At 38.7% G+C, this 22,761-nt stretch overlaps 4 protein-coding genes across 4 annotated transcripts; 2 read left to right on the top strand and 2 right to left on the bottom strand.

Annotated features, from left to right (window-relative positions):
- Window positions 1–712: 712 nt before the first annotated feature.
- LOC137732163 (uncharacterized) lies at window positions 713–1,915 on the bottom strand. Its single transcript, XM_068471463.1, has 2 exons — window positions 1,585–1,915; window positions 713–1,015 (listed from the first exon to the last, which is right to left on the bottom strand). Exons 1-2 carry the CDS (start codon window positions 1,770–1,772, stop codon window positions 868–870), a joined length of 336 nt encoding a protein of 111 aa, XP_068327564.1. The 5' UTR covers window positions 1,773–1,915; the 3' UTR covers window positions 713–867.
- Window positions 1,916–2,824: 909 nt separating this feature from the next.
- On the top strand, window positions 2,825–3,839 carry LOC137732455 (glycine-rich cell wall structural protein-like). Its single transcript, XM_068471765.1, has one exon. It carries the CDS (start codon window positions 2,881–2,883, stop codon window positions 3,607–3,609), a length of 729 nt encoding a protein of 242 aa, XP_068327866.1. The 5' UTR covers window positions 2,825–2,880; the 3' UTR covers window positions 3,610–3,839.
- Window positions 3,840–4,081: 242 nt separating this feature from the next.
- Window positions 4,082–6,038, bottom strand: LOC137733035 (probable pectinesterase 67). Its single transcript, XM_068472261.1, has 5 exons — window positions 5,714–6,038; window positions 5,433–5,595; window positions 4,994–5,200; window positions 4,627–4,877; window positions 4,082–4,519 (listed from the first exon to the last, which is right to left on the bottom strand). The coding sequence occupies exons 1-5, from the start codon at window positions 5,974–5,976 to the stop codon at window positions 4,366–4,368; spliced, it is 1,038 nt and encodes a 345-aa protein (XP_068328362.1). The 5' UTR covers window positions 5,977–6,038; the 3' UTR covers window positions 4,082–4,365.
- Window positions 6,039–13,338: 7,300 nt separating this feature from the next.
- On the top strand, window positions 13,339–15,004 carry LOC137730626 (peroxidase 29-like). Its single transcript, XM_068469605.1, has 3 exons — window positions 13,339–13,615; window positions 13,960–14,317; window positions 14,448–15,004. The coding sequence occupies exons 1-3, from the start codon at window positions 13,409–13,411 to the stop codon at window positions 14,852–14,854; spliced, it is 972 nt and encodes a 323-aa protein (XP_068325706.1). The 5' UTR covers window positions 13,339–13,408; the 3' UTR covers window positions 14,855–15,004.
- Window positions 15,005–22,761: the final 7,757 nt, after the last annotated feature.

The following is a 22,761-nucleotide window of genomic DNA, read 5'->3' as shown; positions in this document are numbered from 1 at the left end:
CTGAAAAGCCAAACCAAAGCATTATTTGATTATTTCTTTTGGTTTGGTTGGTCTGGTGTTGATGGTTTAAACTCAATTTTCTATTGGTTTTTGTGGTTTTTTTTTCTTTGTGATTTAGATGACCAATATAAATAAATAAAAGTGTGGTGACGGTTTTATGGTTTTATGTAGGCTAAGCCAAGCACAGTACGGTTTCGTTCAATTTGATCCAAATACCCATTTTATAGTGTTAAAAGATTGAGTAAATTATAGTAATGATTTTTTAATTTTAACTCAACTGAAACAATGATTTTTCAATTAAAAATCTATTACCATTGGTCTCTTAACTCATCAAAATGTGTAGGTACTAGGTAAGGTCATTTTTGTCAACTTCTTTAAAATTTTGTCAAAATAAATTATGTTGAAAGACTCATTGCTACAATTGAGGTCCCTTAAGTTATCAAAATGTGTAGGTATAGTCATTTTCGTCAATTTCGTTAGAATTTTATCAAAACAAGTTATGTTGGAAGGACCTAACAATTCCCATTAAGCGCGGGATGGATTGGCCACTCCTGCCACAGGTCTAAAGGTAAAGGCTACCTCATGGTGACCTAACAATTTCCATTAAGCGCTAAAATAGTTAAAGTCGCAAGGAGCTTGTAGCTTAGTCGGTTATTCATCCTTGCATTGGACTCCCCCCCTCCCCCAATACCACTTGTATCCAAAAGAGAAATAAATCCACGTCAACTGATGCCAACAATTTACCTAACAACTCACAATACAACAATGTAATTGTAATTCCATATCCGTAAGCATTGAAGAAGCAAAATTTGAAGGAAAAGAAACCCAAATCTTATCATATTGATTCTCCCAAGGGTGATTCATTTTCTAGCGAAGCAAGTGTCGAATGGCAGTGACGGCATCGCCTTTGTGCTCCCGCAAGGTCCTCTCGGCAACCTTCTTGTCCAACTCTAGCTCATTTGCAATTATGTCAACATCACCTGCATTGATCTTCACCGCAGCCAATTCCTTCTCCCTGTAATGTGTAATGAAAAAAGCTTTACAATATGAGCATGACAGTCTCAACAAATAACATTCCCTCTTATGCTTATGTTGGACGTCATAAGATGCAGTTACTACACTTCACAATATCGAAATATACCCCAAATCAAGTCAACAACTTCATACAAATTCCACAACGACAATCGTTAATGTTAGTGAGAAACAGTTCGAGAAACGAACTATATAAAATGTAACTCCTCACCTATCAACTGGTAACTAGTAATGTCGGGTGCAGTAACAGTCGAGTTCAGCTTTTTTCTCTTCAAATTGGTGATTTTTAAGTGCATCTAACTATTATTTTCGCAAGGGGCTCGTAACTCACTTGGTTAAGAGCATTCCGCTTGAGGTCCCGGGTTCAATTTTCCCCTCCCAATTATCGCTTGTATATTATAAACCATTGCTTTCAATCCCTTACTATTCAGTAATTTTGATATTAAGTTAAGCCAATCTTTTAATAGCATATGAATCGAACTAGATAATAAGTTCAGCCAATATTGAAAAATTTGATAGATAAAAAATTAGAGCGAATTGGAATATACCGACCTCAATCGCATAGCATTCCAGTCGGCTTCGGAGGAGGCGGCGATGGAAGCCATGGCCTCCTGGACGCGGGTGGAATCGAGCTGTCGATCCTCCACGCGGTCGGTGAGCTTATCGAAGGCTTTGCTCTGCTGCTGCAAGTCCTTGGAGTCCACCACCATCTCGACTCCTTCTTCTCCACCTCCCTCCATTTCTGCGGTTCTGATTTCGATTGCGGTTTCCTCGTGTGCTTCTCGCAGTCCAGAAACTGAAATTTGAAACCCCCTTTCGTTTTTCTGAATGAATTTGGTAAAAACCCTAGCTTTTGCTCTCTTTTGAGAATTGAAGACTTGGAGTAGTGGTGAATGGTGGTGTCTGAGAATTGGGGATTGAGGACCATGTCAATAGTGGGCTAGAATTTGGGAATGGCCCAACAAGAATTAGATTAGGTAAGCAAAGCCTCGACTAGGTTCAGAATCATTTGGATATTTACCAATTGAAATGGCTAAATATAATCCCATTTAGAATTATAGTTCAGCAAAATATTATTTTTTAATGAATAATATTAGACCATATTCATATACGATTTCTAACAGAATGGGCTAAACATGGCCCCTCAATCATTTATTAGTTTTAAGTTTATACTTTAAATTTATTAATTAATTTAACTAAAATACATTTAAATGTTTTCAAATCTAACCGTTGAATTTGAATCAATTATTGTAAATAAGGAGCTGGGCTCCAAAAAAGGGGCTAAGAGGGGGGCTATATTTGGTCAGCCTGATGCCCTTTGGACAAATAATGACGTGATGGACTCCATAAAAATATAGCCCAGCTCAGCTTTTCGTTGAAGATGAGATTTTTGAAAAAATCAAGCTATTTTTAAGTTTTTGGACCTTTAACCATCTCCGAATAGCGTAATTAAATGTCCTTAACGTGCCATACAACACCAGGTCTATAATAGACTATCATGCCTTACATAATGTGCTTAGTGGTTGAGCACACACCGGCTGGGACACCACAGGGACTACGTACAAAATTATGTTCCACCGGCTAATCATGATTATTTGCCAGAATGAGGTTTGAATTTTGCACCATTTCATTAACTACGTTTCGTAGAAATTAGTCCACAACTTAAGCATCCAACTGCATGCATTTATGTTATTGTGTTCTTCCTGAACTACATTACTGTACTCCATGCTTGTTTGCACCACTATAAATATTCGATGCTCGTTACCCAAGTTTATCAAACCAAACAATTCACGATTCCCGTTTCCTATATATCGATCTCTCCTTAATTTATTTGTTATTGGGGGAAACATGGGGAAGTTTTCTAAGTTTGTTGGGTTGTTTGCTGTGACGTTTGTAATGGTGCTAGCAATAGCTGAGTGTCGTAAGATTGAGAAAGAAACATTTTCTGAAGGCCTAGGAGGTGGTTTAGGTGCTGGTGCTGGTGCTGGTGGGGGATTTGGTGGTGGTGTAGGAGGTGGAGGCGGTGCAGGTGGCGGTGCTGGTGGTGGCTTGGGAGGTGGTGCTGGTGGTGGTGTAGGAGGTGGAGGCGGTGCAGGTGGCGGTGCTGGTGGTGGCTTAGGAGGTGGTGCTGGTGGGGGCTTTGGAGGTGGCAAAGGTGGCGGTGTAGGAGGTGGATCCGGGGGTGGTGCCGGAGGTGGAGTTGGCGGTGGAAGTGGAGGTGGTGCTGGTGGGGGATTTGGTGGTGGCAAAGGTGGCGGTGTAGGAGGTGGATCCGGGGGTGGTGTTGGAGGCGGAGTTGGTGGTGGAAGAGGAGGTGGTGTAGGTGGAGGTGTTGGTGGAGGCGTTGGGGGAGGCGCGGGTGGAGGCGTTGGGGGAGGCGCGGGTGGTGGTGTTGGAGGAGGAGTTGGTGGCGGAGGTGGTGCTGGTGGAGGCATTGGGGGTGGTGCAGGTGGTGGTGTTGGCGGTGGAGGTGGTGCCGGTGGAGGTGCTGGTGGAGGCTTTGGGGGTGGCAAAGGTGGCGGTGTTGGAGGAGGAGTTGGTGGCGGTGCTGGTGGAGGGATTGGTGGTGGAGTTTAACTCCAAAATTTAGCTATCGGCTATACCTAGCTAATGCTATCATGCAAAGTCGTACGTGTAAGACTCCATGCATGGAACTTGTATTACCTTCTACTACTAGAGAATAAATGAAGACATGTAACGTGCCTAGGTATTACCTTCTGTTGAAGAGGGGAGTGCAAATATCCAATCCCATTTATGTGATGAAATGCTACTGCATCATTAAGATTAAACAAAGATATGGTCAGGTCCTCATGTGCACTTCCAATTTCACATTTTTCTTTCCTCTCCTGGACCCCAAGCAACAACATTAGCATTCTGTGCAAACACTTTGTTCTCAATTTTTCTAACTTCGGCACAACCGAATTGTCGAATACCATAATTCCCTTAAACTGTCCGTACTCATAGATACACGATAATTCATGAAAAGATCAAATTTCTCATGATTAAACAACATAGTTCGAACAGTTACTGGCATCATGAAGCAGTTTGGTAATTCTATCCAAATTCACCTAATACATTGAGCACAGAATGCTGACAATCTGAATTGACAAAGCTAGAATGTTAACACATAAGAAATGTTATTTTTCTTGACATGCAGTAGTCCATCAGACTGTAGCCTTGATTGGATTTGGACAGAATTATATATCTGAATATTATTTTGATTAATACAACATGCCGTTTACATTTTGTAGGGAAAGAAACTTATCAATCAAACATATGATCGCCTCTTGCACTCATCACTGTAAGCTCGGCCCCCTCGGCACATAAATTAATTTACAGCCAAACTGGCAGCCATTCCTGGCCATTGATGAAGTCGATAGACAAGAAGGGTGCAACTTCTTTTTCGGTGAGTTGTCTCGCCCATTCGGCACGCCCTGTAGCCTCAGCTCCTGGCCCTTTGCACTTGTACTCGGCATGGTATAAGTTTCTGCAGATTTCATTTTATTCACAACAAATCAAATCATAAATTTAATTGGAATATTTTTTAATGCAAACATGTGTGTTTGATCAATTATTTAGGTGCATGTTTCTTACTCAGTTCCGCCGGAATAGCTCCAGTTGGTCCAACCTTGTGGCACGACGGTCTTCGAGAGGTACATGTTTGCATAAATCACTCTGGAGAAAGCACCCTTTGCCCTACCTAGGTACACACTGTCACCAACACCATAGAGCTTGCCTTTGTTAAAAACAAATCCACTGTTCTCCTTCTCAGTCTCCCTATTTTGAGCTGTCACGGACCCCTTGATCGACACCCTCTTGTCTCCGATAACAAAGACCTCGCAGCTCTGCATGCATGGATGCATCCATGATTAATTAATTAGTCCTATCCATGATTTTTTGGAGTGCTAATAACTAGTTTTAAAATTAATTATGAAGGTGATGAAGTAGTAGTATTACTTACGTGGAAGACAGATCTACCACGACCAAAGATGAAGTCAATGGAGCCCTGGATGTAACAATTATCATAGTAATGTCTGCCTTTGTAATCGAAGAGGGTGTTATGGGTACTGTAAAATCCACAATGGTAGAATGCAACTTTGTCTGCAGCTACAAATGCTGCAACTGACTGGTTCTGCGAGGTGTAAGCCACACCGGTCGGGGCCTCATTCTGCACAACGTTGCATAATTTATATATGAGACCTATAGAGTAATGTCATTTATGTATATAGGGATCCGGAATGTTCACGCCAAGTTATGTTGCTAGATTGCAAATCTAAACCGTTGATGGTATGTTATCCATATTAACATTTGTTTGGCAATATAAATCCGGCAAGAAAACATTGCCGTGCTCAATAATTGTTAAATATACAAATATACAGAAAAAGAAAATGAAGATGAACCTTGAAGCTGATCCCGAAGGCAATGAAATGGGGAGCTTCGACACTGAAAGTAGCAGATTCGACATTGTCCGAAGAGCTTTGTGACCAAACAATGGCGGACCTGCCCTTCCCATTTCCTCTCATGAATATGTAGGGCTTATTATTTGGTATGATCACCTTTTCTCTGCCCGCCAAAACATATATCCATTAGATAGCATGCATAATTAAACTTGTGAATTATTCATAGCTAGTTTTGCTTTAATTTCACAATTCACAGTGTAATTAATTGATGGTTCAGTTACCTGTACACTCCTTTCCTAACATGGATGATGATCCATTGCTTATTTCCTTCAGGAACAGCATCAATGGCTGCTTGAACAGATGTGAAATCTCCCTTGCCGTTGATGTCAACCTTAAGCGTGCGGTTCGTGTGAATCTTCTGAGTCAGTAAGGGGGAATCTATTACCTTTTGTGCAGTCAAGCCATGAGCAACATTCGTGAGAGTTACTGAGGTGAAAAAAATGATTGCAAAGGTTATGAATGTTGTGGACGAAGACCAAGCCATGTTTCTAGGGAGAAACCCAATCTGCAGTTTGGGTGAATTAATAATGTTCACCTAGGGGGGGTTTTTTTTTGTGAGGCAATGAGGTTCTCAAAGTGAAGGGGGGCTTTTATTCATTTACGGCTGCGGTTGTTTGGAAAAATTGAGTGTACATGACAAAAGCTGGAAGTCAATAGGCTAACAAGATTCTAACTATTTTAGAGGGCCCACCGTTGGTTTAATTTCAACTATTTTTGTTTTTCACGAGCAATCTAGGATAGGCGGTTATTGCGCATTCTAAAACGAGAAGAGAGACAAACACAAACAAAAATATATAGATCCCGTTATATATGAGTTATAACTCTAAAATAAGTGTTTGAGAAGAATTTTACGACTCGGATTGTTTATGTTAAAATTTTGTTGTGCAATTATAAGACACGTCTTGAAGCTTAGTAAGGAAAATATATTTTCATTTGTCACTTTTAATATATTGTCATTCTTTGAGCGGAATATCAGGATGATGACTACGTATGATCGTACTACAATTTTTTTCTTCTGTTTTATCGTATGAACTTATTGTACTGTACACAAAACTGCATGTCCACACCATTAATGTTACACGTTAAAAAATGAATAGTACAGCGAGACGACGTTATTTGGGTGAAGTTTAATGGGCTCGCGTAAACCCTTTAAATCTGTCCAAATCATTGAGAACTGAATATTGCATTCATAATGCATGTTTACCATGATCAGGTGAACCGCAAGTATGCTACATTACACTTGTATTGCACCAATCCCTTTTGTATCTGTTTGATTAGGTTGATGCTCGTACCGTCTTTTTAGGTCATATTTGTAGATAATATAATGTAATCGTTGATGATTAGGTTTTTTCTTTAAATCATCAAAAATGGAATTCAACCAATAACTTTCACATCATATAGTTTACAAAATATGGTATAAAAGAATGATCTCTTATTGTTTTTTGAATGACAAAGCGTGGTTGTAGACTTTTGCTAGGTGTGGGATTTTACCGCGTCAACAAATGTCCGAGCTCCCTAAGTTAATATTTGTTTGTATAAATGCTATCGTAGTTTAAGATCAATATATGTCTGCAGTCCATATATATACAGTGATTATTTATAAAATAAGATACCATTGGGAAAAAGCTTAAAGCTTATATATGGCCGTGTATATGAATGTGTAGATGGGTCCAGCATACAACTATCTAGGAAGTCCAGTTTGCATAAATGGCTCTTGTATTTTCCGGATTTTCCCTCATCTAATTTGTTAATTTATTACTTCTGCATTTTCATCCTTGTAGTTTTGTTTTGTTTCTCTTTGTTCAATTCGTTTACTAATCAGTTGATGTATTCATCCGTTTTGTGAATAATATCATTGATGCACTTTGACAAAGAGAAGATCAAACAACGTTAATCTTAAAGAATAAGGACATTGGAATATGTGAGAATATGAAGGTAAGAGGGTCTCACGTTGGTGAAAGAATAAACCTTATAAGGACGTATAAGAGGTTGGACTACTCCTCATATTGCAAATTGGTTATATGGTGGAACCCAGTGGCGAAGCCACGTGAGTGCGATGAGTGACGGTCGCCACTCCCCTTGCAGGAAAACACGCCTAGAGCAAAGGTTCAGCCCCTCCCTGTTCCGGTGCACTGGCTGGCTGGTGGCGCGGAAAGGACCAATTTTGATGTTCTGGGGCTTCTAGGGGTAGGAATTGTGAAGAGGGTTGGATTGAATTGGCATGTTGGATTGGATTTAGAATTAGGGTTTTGATCGAGGATTGGGGTGTTAAATTGGGGGAATTGGGGGGTTTTGGGGTCGAATTTGGTGGTCCAGAGAATTTGAAGGGTTGGAGGGAGACAACTGAATTGGTGGGCAGCGGTGGTGGTGGTGGTGGCGGTGGCGGTGGCGGTGATGTGGATTCGTGGTGGATTGGCGGTGGATGGTGGTGAGATTAATGTTTGATTCTAATCATGTGGGTAAAGGTTTTTAGATGGTTGAAATGAGTTAGGAGTTTATAGGAAACAGGACGACGCCTGCCAAAAACATATATCACACATTGATTAAGTAATTAAATGTGGAGATGCATAGTGAGTTTTCATCATTAAGAGGAATTGGTGATCTTGCAAAGGAGTTCGTGAAAATTGGGAGGTATGCAAGCTATATGCTAGTGTATAAGCTTCTTACATTAGCTTTGGTGTTACCGGTTGCAACTGCTTCGGTGGAAAGAACTTTTTCTGCTATGAAGATTGTGAAAACACCATTGCGTAACACAATGGGAGATCAATCGTTGAGTGATAGCATGTTTGTTTACACTGAGAGTAATGTATTTACTTTTATTGATAATGAGCCTATTATGCAACGTTTTCATGATATGAAACCTCGTCGGTAACAATTGTAATTTGTTTGTATTGATAAATTATGGAAGACATTACTATATAAAAGGATTTGGTTGTTGCTATTTTTTTGAACTTTGCACTCTTTTAAAGGAAAACTAATGAAAAAGGTTTGAAAACTTTGAGTTTTAATGATAAGGACAAAATAAAGGGTAAATTGAATAGTATCAAGATTGACTTTTTAGTGTAAAAATATGGTTTTTCGTTAAAGTGAACAATATTGTGGACTTTTCGTTAAAACTCCCCTTTTTTAACTTCACCCCTCCCGCCGTCAATTCCTAGCTCTGCCACTGGTAGAACCCAACTTTCTTCATGATATCAGAACTTCATATTGGAATCCCAACTTCCACCACAGAAGTATGAGAAAATCTCAAAGATTTAATTAAATAATTACTAAGATAACAAACCTAATACCCCAAAAGTTCTATTTATAATGTCCTTAAATAGAGCTTCGGCTTTTGGCCCGATTTATGCCTTTTGACTTGCTCTTCCATCATTCCCCTGATCTACATCAATAATTTGATAGTATTGCATTTTTTTTTTCTTCGCTTAAAATGAGCTTGGAGTTTTTGTAATTTTTCAATATTTAGAATCCAAGATAGAGCTCTCATGCATGTCTTTTAGCGCTTTGTAACAAAAAACAATAATTATTAAAAAAAAAAAATCCCTATATCTATTTAGTGTCTCCTATGTTTTATTAGTCACTTTTGAGCTTCAATTTTCTAACTATATTTTATCAAATCCTAAAAAAATAAATATGAAATATATAATTTGAGACTTTTCGTTACAAATTTTGTACCCTTTCATTTTGTGCTGAAACATGTTTCAACACAAAAGCTAAGCTTGAACATTATGAGTTTGGCATAAAAAAATTCAAGTGTTTTTCAGTTTGGAAGCCGTTGCCCTCCTTTGGCAGATTGGACTACTGCCAACGGAATAAAACTACAAGGAAGGAAAAAAAAAACTATTGAGATGAAACTGAAAATTCAAGTAAACTAAAAGAACCATATTAATTAGTACAATTTTGCCTGAAAACAACAAAGATTTTTGGAGGAAGTTGGAGATCTACTTACAAGTTAGAGAGACAATTGCTTTGCACTACTCATATATATGGGTGTGTGTGGGAGAGACAGAAAATTTTCAAGTAAATTAGATGCTACAACAATTGGTGAACAAGTGAAGCTTTCTGTGATGAAAAGGGCTCAAAACACCTGAATATGACTTGTCAGCCTTCATAAATAGATAAAAAGCTAACATGGCTCCATAATGATGTGTTAGGTTAATTTCAGGAATTATTAGCGATAAAATTGATTCAAAAACACCTTTTAGTTTTCAAAAATGATAAATGTAGCTAAGTTAATTATATACAAGTAGTGGATTGCTCTAGTGGTTAGGATCTTCCTCTTTAACCTTCTGTGTCCCGAGTTCAAAACCTTCCTTCTCGCTTTAGTGTAGTTTAGAATAAAAATATCAGTTATAATATTTTAGTACTCATAAGTTTATAAAACAAAAAAATTGGATAAAACGATACGAAACAACGCATTCGGAGTAAGAGAATATGACTTGCTAGACTACATAAATGGATACACAGCCAACTGTTGGGTCCCAACCCCACATTTTGCAGTGCTCGGTCTATTCTTCTGATCAGTTGCGGTTGACATGCATTTTCTATGAAAACCACCCAAAAACCAAGTCGGTGAAAGTAGATCAAAGAAGAAGAAGATCTACACTGGTGAAAGTTTCAGCCTCATGACATTCTTGCTGACTCCGAGAGCTAGCAGTGCTGCTAGGGTCAGTCTCAGCCGCATTCACTGTCTATTTTCTCGTCTCGACACGTTTTACTATTTTGTTCCTTGCATTCTTGATACAGAGAAGTGTGTAAATGTATTCAGATTACTCTTATCACGTGGTATATCTTTCTACTCAAGTAACTTGTTATATATAATAGTGATGAGCGACGGTATTGATATATACGACTTTTAAAGTAAATTAAAAAAACAAATTTACATGTCATAATTTGAGTGAAATAATAATACCACGTGATAGTGTTACGAGTACACTAAAAATACTTTCATGAACGCAGTTGAGTAATTTTAAGACCATGACTTTTGTACAAAAACATACAGGTTTTCATGATCATGTGGTGATTCTTGTTTCACTACTGTGGTAGTTGCAAGTCGTTTTCGAAACCAAGAGGGACCAAACTATGCAGAGTGTACAATTGATTTGACCTTTTGGGTGTCGGTTTTGATTTTTTTAGTTTTGATCTAACATGTATATATGGAAATGCCGAGAGGCAGGGAGCAGAAAATTCTCAATCCAATAATTAAATTTACAAGATCATAAATGCACAAGAAATTGTGGGGATTTAGATATGAATATGTGATCAATTATCAAGGGCATCACATGTTTGATTTTGACAAACCAAAATAATCAAGGTTTGTGGGAACCATGCTAACTTAATTTCCTGGTATTGAGAAGCATATGATGAATTGGGCAAGTGCTCTTCAAAGATCTTCAGGTCTAGTCAACCACCAAACTTATCTTCACCGTTATTATTCAAGCACAGAACCCTAAGGCCTGAATTTTGAAAGGGATCGAACCCTGTTAAGCTTGTGCTATTTCAGCAAAGTTTTCTACTAATTAGTAATTACCATGAACGATAAAGCTTTCTACGAATTACCATGAACGAGGAAGTATATCATTAGCTAGCCATATGGTAAAAAGGTGGGATGTAGTTGATTTCGTTATGATTACTACCAGTTAGTGTTTTGTTAAAAAAAAAAAAAAATTGTTCGATTTCTTACATGTAAAGAGATATTTCTCTTTAATTCATATGAAGATAGATGAGCATTTCATCATTTTATATGTCAATTAATGTAGTTCATTATAATTACGACAAGAAAAGTTTTTGCACCCATATCATGTCATAATTTGTTCACATGAAGGAATGACGCTTTATATCCAAGGAGCCAACTATCTTTTGTGAAAAAAAAAAAAAAAAATCAACTGATGAAAACTAAAAATATATGATATGAAATTTGCATCAAGAAAGAAAATTCAGTGTCAAACTACAAGTAGACTTCTAGCATTTACTTTACAAGATGAGCTGACACTGCAAAAGGATAATTGTTCATCCGGTCGACGCCGTGCAATGTATTAAAAGCTTATTTGGCGTGGCAAAAACCATTTGACATAAAATATTTAATATCCCTGTCATCTTTGCAAACGCCCTCTTGTTTTGGTAATTTGCAAACCCTTTAATTTAAAAGGTTTCCAATTTTCATCACTGTTCTAATAATACTTTTTATTTTCACACCTACTTGTAATTAGCAGCTGCTAAATTCCAACATGTAGGTCAATATTCTAGTAGATATGGTGTTAAGTTAATTATCACCCGTGCATCTCAGGAAACTCTTCCTCTCTTGCATTATTGTAATATTTTTAAATTTGTTGTAAAATCGACGGTGTATGCAGTGGAATAAATAAATAAGACACAAAATTTACAAGGTTCATCTACAGTCAGTGTGACTAGAGTATGTCCTCGGAGCAGCAGTGATGCTTTCATTTATATATGAAGTAATAAGATTACAAAGATAACTCTCTATATTCTCTCCTCTCTTTTTTCTTCTCCCTGCCATGAGCCTTGTGGCTTCTCTCTTCTTCCTCTCTTCTTCCTTCTTTCTTTTCTCTCTTTTCAATCGTAAGGCTTTGTGTTTTTATGTGTGATTTTATATGGAAGGATGAGGCAGCAAGTGGATTAGTGGACAAACATGTAGAGTTGTAGTGGGTTGGTCATCCACATATTGAATGACTTATAAGATTACAACACTTCCCCCTTGGATGGCCACAAGCCCTCAATTGACTTGTTAAAATCTTGATCTGTTTTGGATACTCCTTCTGATGAGTATCTTCCTCTGATTTCAAATTCTTTAGACTGATCATTGATCCTTCTGCTTTAGTCTCTTAGTGGAGAGAGTTGCTGAAAGAGGTGCTTTACTTGTTGTTAACTTTCCACAGGCTTGGTCTTGAACTGGGCTGGAGGGCCTTCTGCTAGACTTCCTCCAAAGATTTGAATTTACTCCTTTTATTTGGAGCTTAATTTGATTCAAGGGTGGTGAACACTTGATCTTGAATCGGACTTGTGATTCCTTCAAGGGCCGTCGAGGCTTGATCTTGAATGAAATTGGACCACGAGCAGCTTCACGTGGCAAGTGATATTTGGCTTTCTCGAGGATGAATCGGCACGTGTTTATTGCGCTTGTTGATTTTCCACAAGTTTCAATGTATCATTTTCACTTACCTTATCTGTTCCCCTTGCTGAAGTGGTTTTTTCCTTATGCAGGTGTGACATCTTCTTTTGCAGTATTTGTCCCCTGATTCAGGAAACTCTTCCTCTCTTGCATTATTGTAATATTTTTAAATTTGTTGTAAAATTGACGGTGTGTGCAGTGGAATAAATAAACAAAACACAAAATTTACGAGGTTTCTCTACAGTCAGTGTGACTGGAATACATCCTCGGAGTAGCAGTGATGCTTTCATTTATAATCTGAAGTAACAAGATTACAAAAATAACTCTCTCTATTCTCTCCTCTCTTTTTCTTCTCTCTGCCATGAGCCTTGTGGCTTCTCTCTTCTTCCTCCCTTCTTCCTTCTTTCTTTTTTCTCTTTTCAGCCGTAAGGTTTTGTGTTTTTGTGTATGATTTTATATGGAATGATGAGGCAGCAAGTGGATTAGTGAACAAACATGTAGAGTTGTAGTGGGTTGGCCATCTACACATTGAATGGCTTATAAGATTACAACAAAATTCTCATTCTAGAAGAAAATAAAAGCAACTGAAGTCCTACAAGTTCATAATTGCATCAACATATGAAAGAAAAAAAATAAAGAAATATTTGATCTCTCTCTCTCTCTCTCTCTCTCTCTCTCTCTCTTTAAGTTCAACTACTGGCTACTGGGGGTGCCAGACAGAGTTCTGAGTTTTCAAACAGTCGGTCACAGCAGCAGTGATTTAATAGTACTGCAGCTGGTCATCACAATGAATCTGAGAGCTATAGTTGTAGGAATATCTCTGTTTGTTTTCAGCATTTGGGTTGAAGGGCAAGGCCTTTCTTATAATTTCTATGAGAATTCATGCCCACAAGTTGAAGCCATTGTTAGAGCTGCCATCCAGCCTACTTTTCTCACTGATCCTACTTCTCCTGCTGCTTTTCTGAGGCTCATGTTCCATGATTGTCAAGTTCAGGTAATCTCCCTCCAATTTTATTTTACACACACACACACACATATATATATATATAGACGGTTAAACAAAAAAGATGATTCTTCCCGAGACGCCTACTAACGTTGCTGAACTCCCTAACATTGCAGTCAACCATGTCTCTGTTTAAGAATTTTACTTGATTCCCTTTCTGAAAAATGTGTATATAATATATCAATTTAGGCAATTGAGACATTGGTTCCAAAAATGAGGCTGATGTGCATGCTTTAAAAAAAAGTAACTTCGGTATTATATATTTTATTTTTCAGCTTATCATGTCTGAGTTCAGTTATTTGCTCAATAAGTAATGCTTGACGATGTAATTGCAGGGCTGTGATGCTTCAATTCTTGTGGATCCGAATGCGAACATTGTGCCATCAGAGATGGCCGCAGGGAAAAACTTCGGCATCCGAAAGAGGGATTCGATAAACATTCTTAAATCAATGGTTGAATTACAATGTCCCCAACAGGTATCTTGTGCTGACATTCTTGTGTTGGCGGCTCGAGAAGCTGTGGTTGTGTCAGGAGGGCCACAAATAAAGGTTGCTTTGGGAAGGAGAGATTCCCCTTTTGCTCCAAGCTACAAGCTTGCAGATTCCTTGCTTCCTTCTCCCACTATTGGAGTTGATGGCATGCTTCAATTATTTGCAAAAAAAGGAATGACTGAAGAATCTGTGGCCATCATGGGTATTAGCCTTTTTCTTTCTTTTAAGAAACAGAAATGTCAAATTTGAGAGAAAATCTTAGGCGTAACTAGTTGATTACAATTAGGTTTCTGCCTCTCGTTACATGACTACAGAGTGTTGCGTTTCTGTAGGTGCGCACACGCTAGGAGTCACGCACTGTTTGAACATCCTAAATCGTCTAAACCAAGCAGACGAAGGCGGCCAAGTACAAGGCATGACTCCTGGGTTTGAAGCGTTCTTAAGGCTCAACTGTCCACAAGGTTCTTTGACATCAAATACAAGCTTTGTTCTTAATGACCCCACAACACTTATATTTGACAACCACTACTACAATCATGTGATTGGAGGCCATGGGATTCTTAGAATTGATGCTGAAATGGTAATGGACCCGCGCACGGCTATGGTTGTCGAGCGTTTCGCTGCGAATCAGGATGATTTCTTTCAGGCATTTTCTTCTGCCTTTGTCAAGCTCTCCAACTCAGGTGTTTTAACGGGGAATCAAGGCATTGTTAGAAAGAGTTGCAATGCAATAGACTGAAGAGTCAGATGCGTTTGTAAATTGCCATACCATTTTTACCGTATATTTCGGTTTATTACTGTTACTTATTTACATGATTCGATTCATGTTGATTGTTGAATGCGAATCTTCAGTGTTTATTCAAACTTCAGATCAAGAAGATATATTTCTTATTTATCAATACATTCGCTAATTAGTCCAATTTTTCTCACTGTCTCTAATTTTCTGTTCTGTTCTGATTAAAATACGATCCATTTAAGCCTACTAGCAATAAAGGTCCAACAAAGATACAGTTTCCATCATTAAGTCTACTAACAATAACAATAAATGGAGAAAAGTATTATGGTACTTGTTTGGGTTAATATTTGAATATTAGGCTTAGTAGAAAGGAAGTCCAAGGGCACTAAAACAGATCGCATTTGCCCGAAGCCCAACCTTGAAGCCTGAATACGGGTTAGAAGCCTTCTCAGCCAAGACAAAAGCCACGTGTCTATAATGGAAGTGACAAGTGATGGAGACTAACCTATTATCAACCAAAAAGAACTTTTTAATGGCACTGCAAGTAAAAAGATGATGACTCACTATCCTCTAAGAGCTTTCGGGCAAGAGCATAACTAAAAGCAGTTGAACCAAACTTTATATAAAAGGGGAAGCAAGCATCTGAGACAAGGACACTCAACCAATCAAACAAACAAACATACAAACTTTGCTCTCAAACCAGATTTGCATCCAGAAAGCTGAAATCAACCTAGATTCAGTCTTTTTAACAATAGTTTCCTTAGAAAAGCTATCTTTTGTCTAGTGTGAAAGCTCTGCTAAGGCCCTAGTGGTTTAGTATTGATTTCCTTGTGTAAAACCTGTTTACCATCCATCCTTTTTTAGTGCACAAACTTTATAAACTCAAAGAGAAGTGGCTGCAAGAGGTTCAACCTTGCCAAACAAGGTGAAGTCTTGCCTGAATCTCTTTGTTTGTTAATTTAAATTAGTAGATATGTCACTTAAATGTACTTTTTAGCATATATTCAAGTTATACTCAGTCATTTTCTACCTAAAAGTCTCATTTACATCCGGATCTGGTTAACTTAAGAAATTTGTTTTCATTAAAGCACAACCTGGAATCAAGCAAATGGTCTAAAAGGCTTTGGACTCCCTTAATTCGAACATACAAGATCATGAACTAAAAGTCATTGTTTACAAGGCAAGAAAAAGATCTTAATGTAGACTTAACTCATCTACAATAATCCTTTGATAACAAGAAGTTTGAGTAACTTGGGGCACAAATAATCGACTTAAAACACACTCATTCTACATCTGCTATAACTGAGATAGCAGTGACACGCCAAGCTTGTTGTTAGTTTTGATTGTGAGCCTCAAGGCCTACACCTAATGCCCCACAAAGGCACATTTCAAAACTAACTTTGTACTCTTCTTGATGCATATCAAGCAGTAAGAAGCCAGCTGACACCAACATACACACTCAAAGTGCCATTAACCCTTGGGGAGTTGTGCAAAGGGCTAGATCCACATTTTGCCTCGAACATAGTTTTCACACGCTTAATGGGACCTAGTTAGTCTTGTATGCCAAGAAGGAAGAGGAATGAGCGAACCTTCAGATGGAACACAGAGTATGAGCCACACCAGTATCTACCAAGATCAGGCATGACTGATCACCCAGAAGATTTCCCTTCCCTACGAGGACCAGCTATTCTGGAAAGCCCAACTTCATCTTAGAAGTCGAGAGGAAATGTGACTAATAAAGACTTGTAAGCCATCATGGTGCAAGTGTTGAAAAGTATGGAGAAGATCTCTTTGGAGTCCAGAGGAGAGGTGAGCAGACTCTATTCTTTAACAGGAAGTTTGCAGACAATACTAGATCTGGAGTACTCTACCCTAAAAGATAGTTATGCTAGAGAAATGATGAAGGAGGCAAACCCTGAAAAGGAACCAGCTATTCCCCTATTTCCTTTACTCGAGGAAATGAAGGAAAGAGGAAATGAGATAGTAGGGCCTGGAGCTAGTTACCCAATATTAGAAGAGATCCTGAAAACTTATTTGCCTGACCCGCTACTATTTTTACTAGATAGTAGGGGATGGGCTGGGCAAGACAAGAAAAAATACGGAATGAACTAACAAGTTGGAGAATCTAGTGGAAAAATTATGTCCACAACTGTGGGCAAGCCTCCTCCTTATAGGCCACCACCATTGGCTAATAAGGGAGGAGGGGCCAAATAGAGACAGCCCGAACCAAAGAATGAGGCTTTCTCAAGCAATGAGTGTAGCCCGAAGTGGGAACCTCCTTACACCCCACAATAATACAATCAACCAATAACTCAGAGATGAGTTAGTTGAGTTAAGAATGATGGTGGTCCATAATGCTCAACCCCAGGCTCACCCGCTGTTTAGGATCACCTATCAGAAGCCCTACCTCGAGTATATTGATGAGCAGACTCTCACCTATCAGAAGTCCTACCTCGAGTATATTGATGAGTAGACTCTTTTTCCCCTCAACTTCAAGATGCCCGCGTTCCCAACTTTTAGTGACGAGAATTGTAGTGTGTCATCTAGAGATCATATCTTCAAGTTTTCTAACTACTGTGTGGCATTTGAAGACAATCCTAACTACAAGTTAAGGTTGTTTGGGAATTCGTTTGTAGGCTTAGCATCTCAGTGGTATTCTCTGTTGCCCCCTAATTCTATTGCTAACTAGGGGCAAATGGAGATGGCTTTCCATGAACAGTTCTATATGGTGAAGCCCGAGATGACTATCAACGATCTAGTTGAGGTGAAACAATATGACCATGAGTCCATAGAGGACTTCATGATGAGGTTTAGAAAGACAAGGATAAGGTGCCAATTCCCTATCAACCATGCCCAACTTATATCCATTGCTTAGAAGGCATTAAGGCTGCCTTTGAGAAAAAAGTTTTATGATGTACAATTCAATGAGCTATAAGAGCTGGTAATTGCTGCCCCAAAGTATGAGAAGCTGTTAATTGAGGAATAACAAGTGAAACACTCATCCAAAGTGCCACCTTTCTACAAAAGCAAAGCTGCGATTCATCAATTGGAGATTGAAAAATCAAAGCTTGGAGAAAGTAACGACAATGAAGTGGAGGGGATTGAAATGTGTGCAGTAGAGATGACCACTCCATTCAAACCTTTAATAGTGAAAAGTTTAGTCCAGTCAGTCAAAGATCAGAAAGTAATGATGAATGATGGTGGATTTGTCCATATGAAGCCCCCTAAATACCAGAGTTACTCTTTTAATTTAACCAAAGTCGTGGAGATCTAGAACAATTGGTGTGGGTAAGAGTGATTGTGCCCGATAACACCAAAAAGATGCCTAAACCAGAAGAATTAAGAGAAAATAAGTATTGTAAACTGCACTACACTTTTAACCACTTCATAACCAACTGTGTCCAATCAAGGGACTGGATACAAGACCTCATAGTCAAAGGAAAATTGTTGTTGGAGAAACCCCAGGCCAATATGATGATTGACACAGATCCCTTCCCAGAGGCCCTAATAAACATGATCAACCTGACTTGGGCTGAGAAAGGGAAGGGAAAAACCATGTGGGAAGTGAAAGCAGAAAATAGGCAAGTTAACAGACCTACAGAATGAGCTATCATGTTACCCAAGAGACCCAAAACAGCCATAGTTAAAGGGGTGGTGTTGTGTAGCAAGTGCCAATGTGAATGTGAGCTAGAAGTGCCAGCATCATGAGCTATCATTGATCAAGAGTTAATCAGAAGAAGAGAGAAGGAAAATCATGAAGCTCGCAAGAGCATCATGCGGGCAGCTGAAAAAGACACCTCCAGAAATGTCTTCCAAAGATTGGGAGAGTACTATGAACTAAAAGGCTTGTCTGAGGTATTCAGAAACTATAAAGCCTCAGAAGAAATGAAGGATAGAGATGCCAAAATGGATGAATGTAAGGCCTCCCCATCCAAGTTATAATGATGTCAGAATGAAAGGAAGAACAAAGAACCCAGTATCCCCAGTCACCAAGAATGAGCTCGACTCGGACGAAAATGGTATGTAGTAAGGAATGATGGAAAACCAGTAAAGGAAATAGGAGCTTCTATGATCAGGAGAGTCCAGAGGCAACACAAAGCCCATATGAACTCATTAAAAGTCTCTGCTACATCAGAAACCTCTGAGAATGTGAAGTTTGAAAAAGTGCCTCATTGGGGAAGAAATTAACTTCAATAGAGAAGCAAAAATGAGGTGGAAAGGGTCAATAACAAGACTGAAGGAGAAGGAGATCATGTGCCACAAAACCTTTATCCTGGAAAGTACAGAATCTTCAGGAGAGCTTAAGAGGATATGATAATGATGCCAACCCCAAGATGAAGCCCGCAACCAATATGTTTTGAAACTATTTCACCTGAGAGATAAATACCTTCACCTTTGTTGTTTGATACTATTTGTGAGATCCCAGGGCAAGTGTCAAACTTTGGTATAACTAGGGAGGAAGAATTGCCCGAACTAATGTTACCAAAAGAAGCACATGCCTGGTTAGATAAGTTCATGGACCATATTAGAGGCAAGAAAGAAGATTTACATGGATCTAGTAACTTCCACATAAACATGATCTATGTTCTATCTAACATGTTTTGTGCCGATCCTGATTAGCCTGCCACAATGTAAGGTGATTACTTGGCAACTGAACCTATGATGGCAATGTTAGTGTTGAGGAAGTAGGAAAAAAAGAATCCAACCAGATAGGTTTGCCCGAACTCTCAAGGAAGGAGCTCGAAAGAGTGTATTCAGACATAATGGTCTTTAGTCGCCCAAGTATGGCCTTAGCTAACCCTCTCAAACCTGTATATGTAACTGCTCATCTAGAGAGACCCTTCAAGAGGGTTTTGATTGATAGAGAAGTTGCGGTTAATGTAATATCGCTGAAACAGATGAAGAAGTTAGGAAGAAGTAAGGAAGAACTTATTCCTACTGATTTAACAGTTTCTAACTTTTCTGGAGCCATTACCAGAACGCATGGGATATTGCCCTTGGAAGTTGACTTGGGATCCAAATAAATCATGCCAACATTCTTCGTGGTGGACAATAGTTCCACTAATGGAGCTTTGCTGGGCATAGATTGGATTCACCAGAGTCTCTTTGTGCCTTCTACCCTGCATCAACAAATAGCTGTTTACCACGATGTCGGGGCCATGGAACCAGGATTTTGGGAAATGGTAGAGGCTGAGTCATGGCCATTTTTCACTACAGCCAACATTACAGAAGCCAGTTTTTACAATCCCAGTGTTGGGATTCTGCAGTGCCTAGGAGTTGATGAAAATGGTTGCCCGACTAAGGTGACGGCCCAAAAGCTTCTAGAGCAAGGATTGTTTCTCACTAGGGAAGAATGGGATAGGCCCCATATCTTTCCAGCTCCCTAACACCAATAAATGTCAGAACAAAAAAGAAATGACCAAGTAGTTGCAGTCAGGTCTTTAATTAAGTAGTTGGTGTATGAGAACGAGAGAGAAAGTAAGAAAGGGAAAGCTCGGCCAATGAAGAAGAAAAATGGAGGAAAAAGGCTTCAAGCAGCCAGGACAGAGAAGAAGAGAGTGTTTTGAGAAGAAGATAGAGGCCACCATAAATATGGTTGAGTGTATTATGACTTGTATTGGCCCAATGATATGCCTGAGGGCCTAGAGTCAATTGAATTTTTGTGTACAGAATCTAACAAGCCAGCACCAGAGGTACAGGACCCCTTAAAAACCATTGACTTAGGAACTGAGGAAGATCCAAGGCCTATATAGATCAGTGGCTTGTTGGAAGCTAAGGATTGGGCAAGGATAGTTAGCCTTCTGCACGAGTTTAAAGATTGTTTTGCTTAGCATTACACTGAAATGACAGGTTTAGATTCAACCTTAGTAGAACACAAAATGCCTATTAATGAGGGATATAAACCTGTAAAGCAAGCACCACGAAGAATGTCTAAAGAGATCGAAGAAAAAGTCAAAGAAGAGATCGAAAGGCTGGTAAATGTTGGATTTATTAGGCTTGCCAAGTATGTTGAGTAGTTGGCCAACATTGTACATGTATTAAAAGCTATAACTAATGCAGTTCGATGTTGTGTTGACTATAGAAACATTAATGGAGCCATGCCTAAAAATGAATACCCCATGCCCATGGCTGACCTATCCATAGATGCAATTGCAAAACACAAAATTCTATCTTTCATAAATGGGAATGTTGGTTATAATTAGATGAAAATGGATAAAGAAGATATACATAAGATAGCTTTTAGATGCCCAAGGCATGTTGGAGCATATGAGTATGTAGTTATGCCATTTGGACTCAAAAACGCTGGTGCAACTTATCAGAGAGTAATGAACATCATTTTTCATGACTTAATAGACCATAACATGGAAGTATACATTGATGAAATTGTGGTGAAATCCAAAATTGAGGAATAACACTTAATAGAGAGGGGTAGAGGTAAACAAAAACAAAGCTCGGGCAATAATAGAATCATCTCTTTCCACCAATAAAGTACAACTGCAAAAGCTGCTGGGGGAAATCAACTTCCTAAGGAGATTTATTGCTAACTTGGCGGGCAAGATTCAGTCGTTGACTCCTTTGCTAAGATTAAAAGATAAAAAAAAGTTCGAGTGTGGCCCACCACATGATAGGAGCATATTTATGCGACTTAAATGGCTTGTTCTCGTACATTTACGTTATGTTTCTTTAGTTATTTTGGTACTTTAAGCTATTTTCGTGTGTTTGTAGGTCCAAAGGGCTAAAGGAGCAAAAAGATGCATTTTGGAGACTTTTGGAGCACTTTTGGGCTAAGGACGGATAGCTTATGCTTGAAGCCAAAGTGTTGGACGAAATTGAAGACCTAATTGGAGCCAAAGTGTTGGAACCTTGTTCTCTTTAGTTTTAGGACATTTAAACCTTTCCTAATCCCAATCATGCCATGCATAACACACATCCATTCTAACACATTGTCATTGCACATGCATTTCCTTCATTAGTTAACCCACATGCACTTATCACTTATCATCACCACATATCATATCACTTAATCACTTATCACTTATCATCACCACTTAACCACTTATCATATCATAACCACATATCATATCACTTATCACTTATCACTTAACATATCATCCACCTACTTCACCTACAACATCCACCTACTTCACCTACAACATCCACCTACTTCACCTACAACATCCACTTCACCTACAACATCCACCTACTTCACCTACAACATCCACCTACTTCACCTACAACATCCACTTCACCTACAACATCCACCTACTTCACCTACAAATGACATAGCCATATGTTCCCTCCACTACTCCTATAAATACCCTTGCATTCATTCATTCATGGAACATCTCATTTTCATACACAACACATTACAAACACATTCTCCCTTCCCTAGCCGTGAGCTTCCCATCTCTCCCCTTATAATCCAAACACCATTTTTCCATTCCACACTTCCATCCCCCAAACCAATTATCCCTAGACCTTATGCTATTGTGCCGCAACAAAGAAGGAGAAAGAAGAGAGGAGAAGCCTTGGACGTTTTGGCTATTCAAGCTTGGATTGTTGGAGCGTTTCTAGGTGTATTCAATCTTTGTTTTCAATGTTTAATTTATATTCTCTTTGTTTTGTTGTAAACATGAGGAGCTAAACTTGTTTTAGCTAGGGGAGACTTTGAAACCATGATTATATTTGCAATATGAATTGATTAATTCCAGTTGTGATTTCATAAATTGTGAATGCAATTTACTTAACCGTTTGATGGATAACTTATTCTTGTTTGTTGATTAAGGGTGCACACTTAGTTTGCATGCATGAATTTGGGGCTAGAATATAAGGGAGTTTCACATAATCGTTACAAACTTATATTCACAAGTAGTTAAGGTTGTTTTCACAATCATGTTAAGTAAATTCCT

This window comes from Pyrus communis, chromosome 4 (genome assembly GCF_963583255.1).
Source record: "Pyrus communis chromosome 4, drPyrComm1.1, whole genome shotgun sequence".
NCBI lineage: Eukaryota > Viridiplantae > Streptophyta > Magnoliopsida > Rosales > Rosaceae > Pyrus > Pyrus communis.
The sequence above is the reverse complement of the archived record's forward strand: the minus strand, read 5'-3'. Positions and strand labels throughout refer to the sequence as shown.

Excerpts from the sequence above, each read along its gene's own strand:
- LOC137732163 (XM_068471463.1), bottom strand. The coding sequence starts at position 1,772 with ATGGAGGGAGGTGGAGAAGAAGGAGTCGAGATGGTGGTGGACTCCAAG. Across the intron at positions 1,016-1,584 it reads TGGAATGCTATGCGATTGAG|GGAGAAGGAATTGGCTGCGG; the intron begins GTCGGTATATTC and ends TACACATTACAG.
- LOC137732455 (XM_068471765.1), top strand. The coding sequence starts at position 2,881 with ATGGGGAAGTTTTCTAAGTTTGTTGGGTTGTTTGCTGTGACGTTTGTA.
- LOC137733035 (XM_068472261.1), bottom strand. The coding sequence starts at position 5,976 with ATGGCTTGGTCTTCGTCCACAACATTCATAACCTTTGCAATCATTTTT. Across the intron at positions 4,878-4,993 it reads GTGGTAGATCTGTCTTCCAC|AGCTGCGAGGTCTTTGTTAT; the intron begins GTAAGTAATACT and ends CCATGCATGCAG. Across the intron at positions 4,520-4,626 it reads AGCTATTCCGGCGGAACTGA|AAACTTATACCATGCCGAGT; the intron begins GTAAGAAACATG and ends TGAAATCTGCAG.
- LOC137730626 (XM_068469605.1), top strand. The coding sequence starts at position 13,409 with ATGAATCTGAGAGCTATAGTTGTAGGAATATCTCTGTTTGTTTTCAGC. Across the intron at positions 13,616-13,959 it reads TCCATGATTGTCAAGTTCAG|GGCTGTGATGCTTCAATTCT; the intron begins GTAATCTCCCTC and ends ATGTAATTGCAG. Across the intron at positions 14,318-14,447 it reads AGAATCTGTGGCCATCATGG|GTGCGCACACGCTAGGAGTC; the intron begins GTATTAGCCTTT and ends GCGTTTCTGTAG.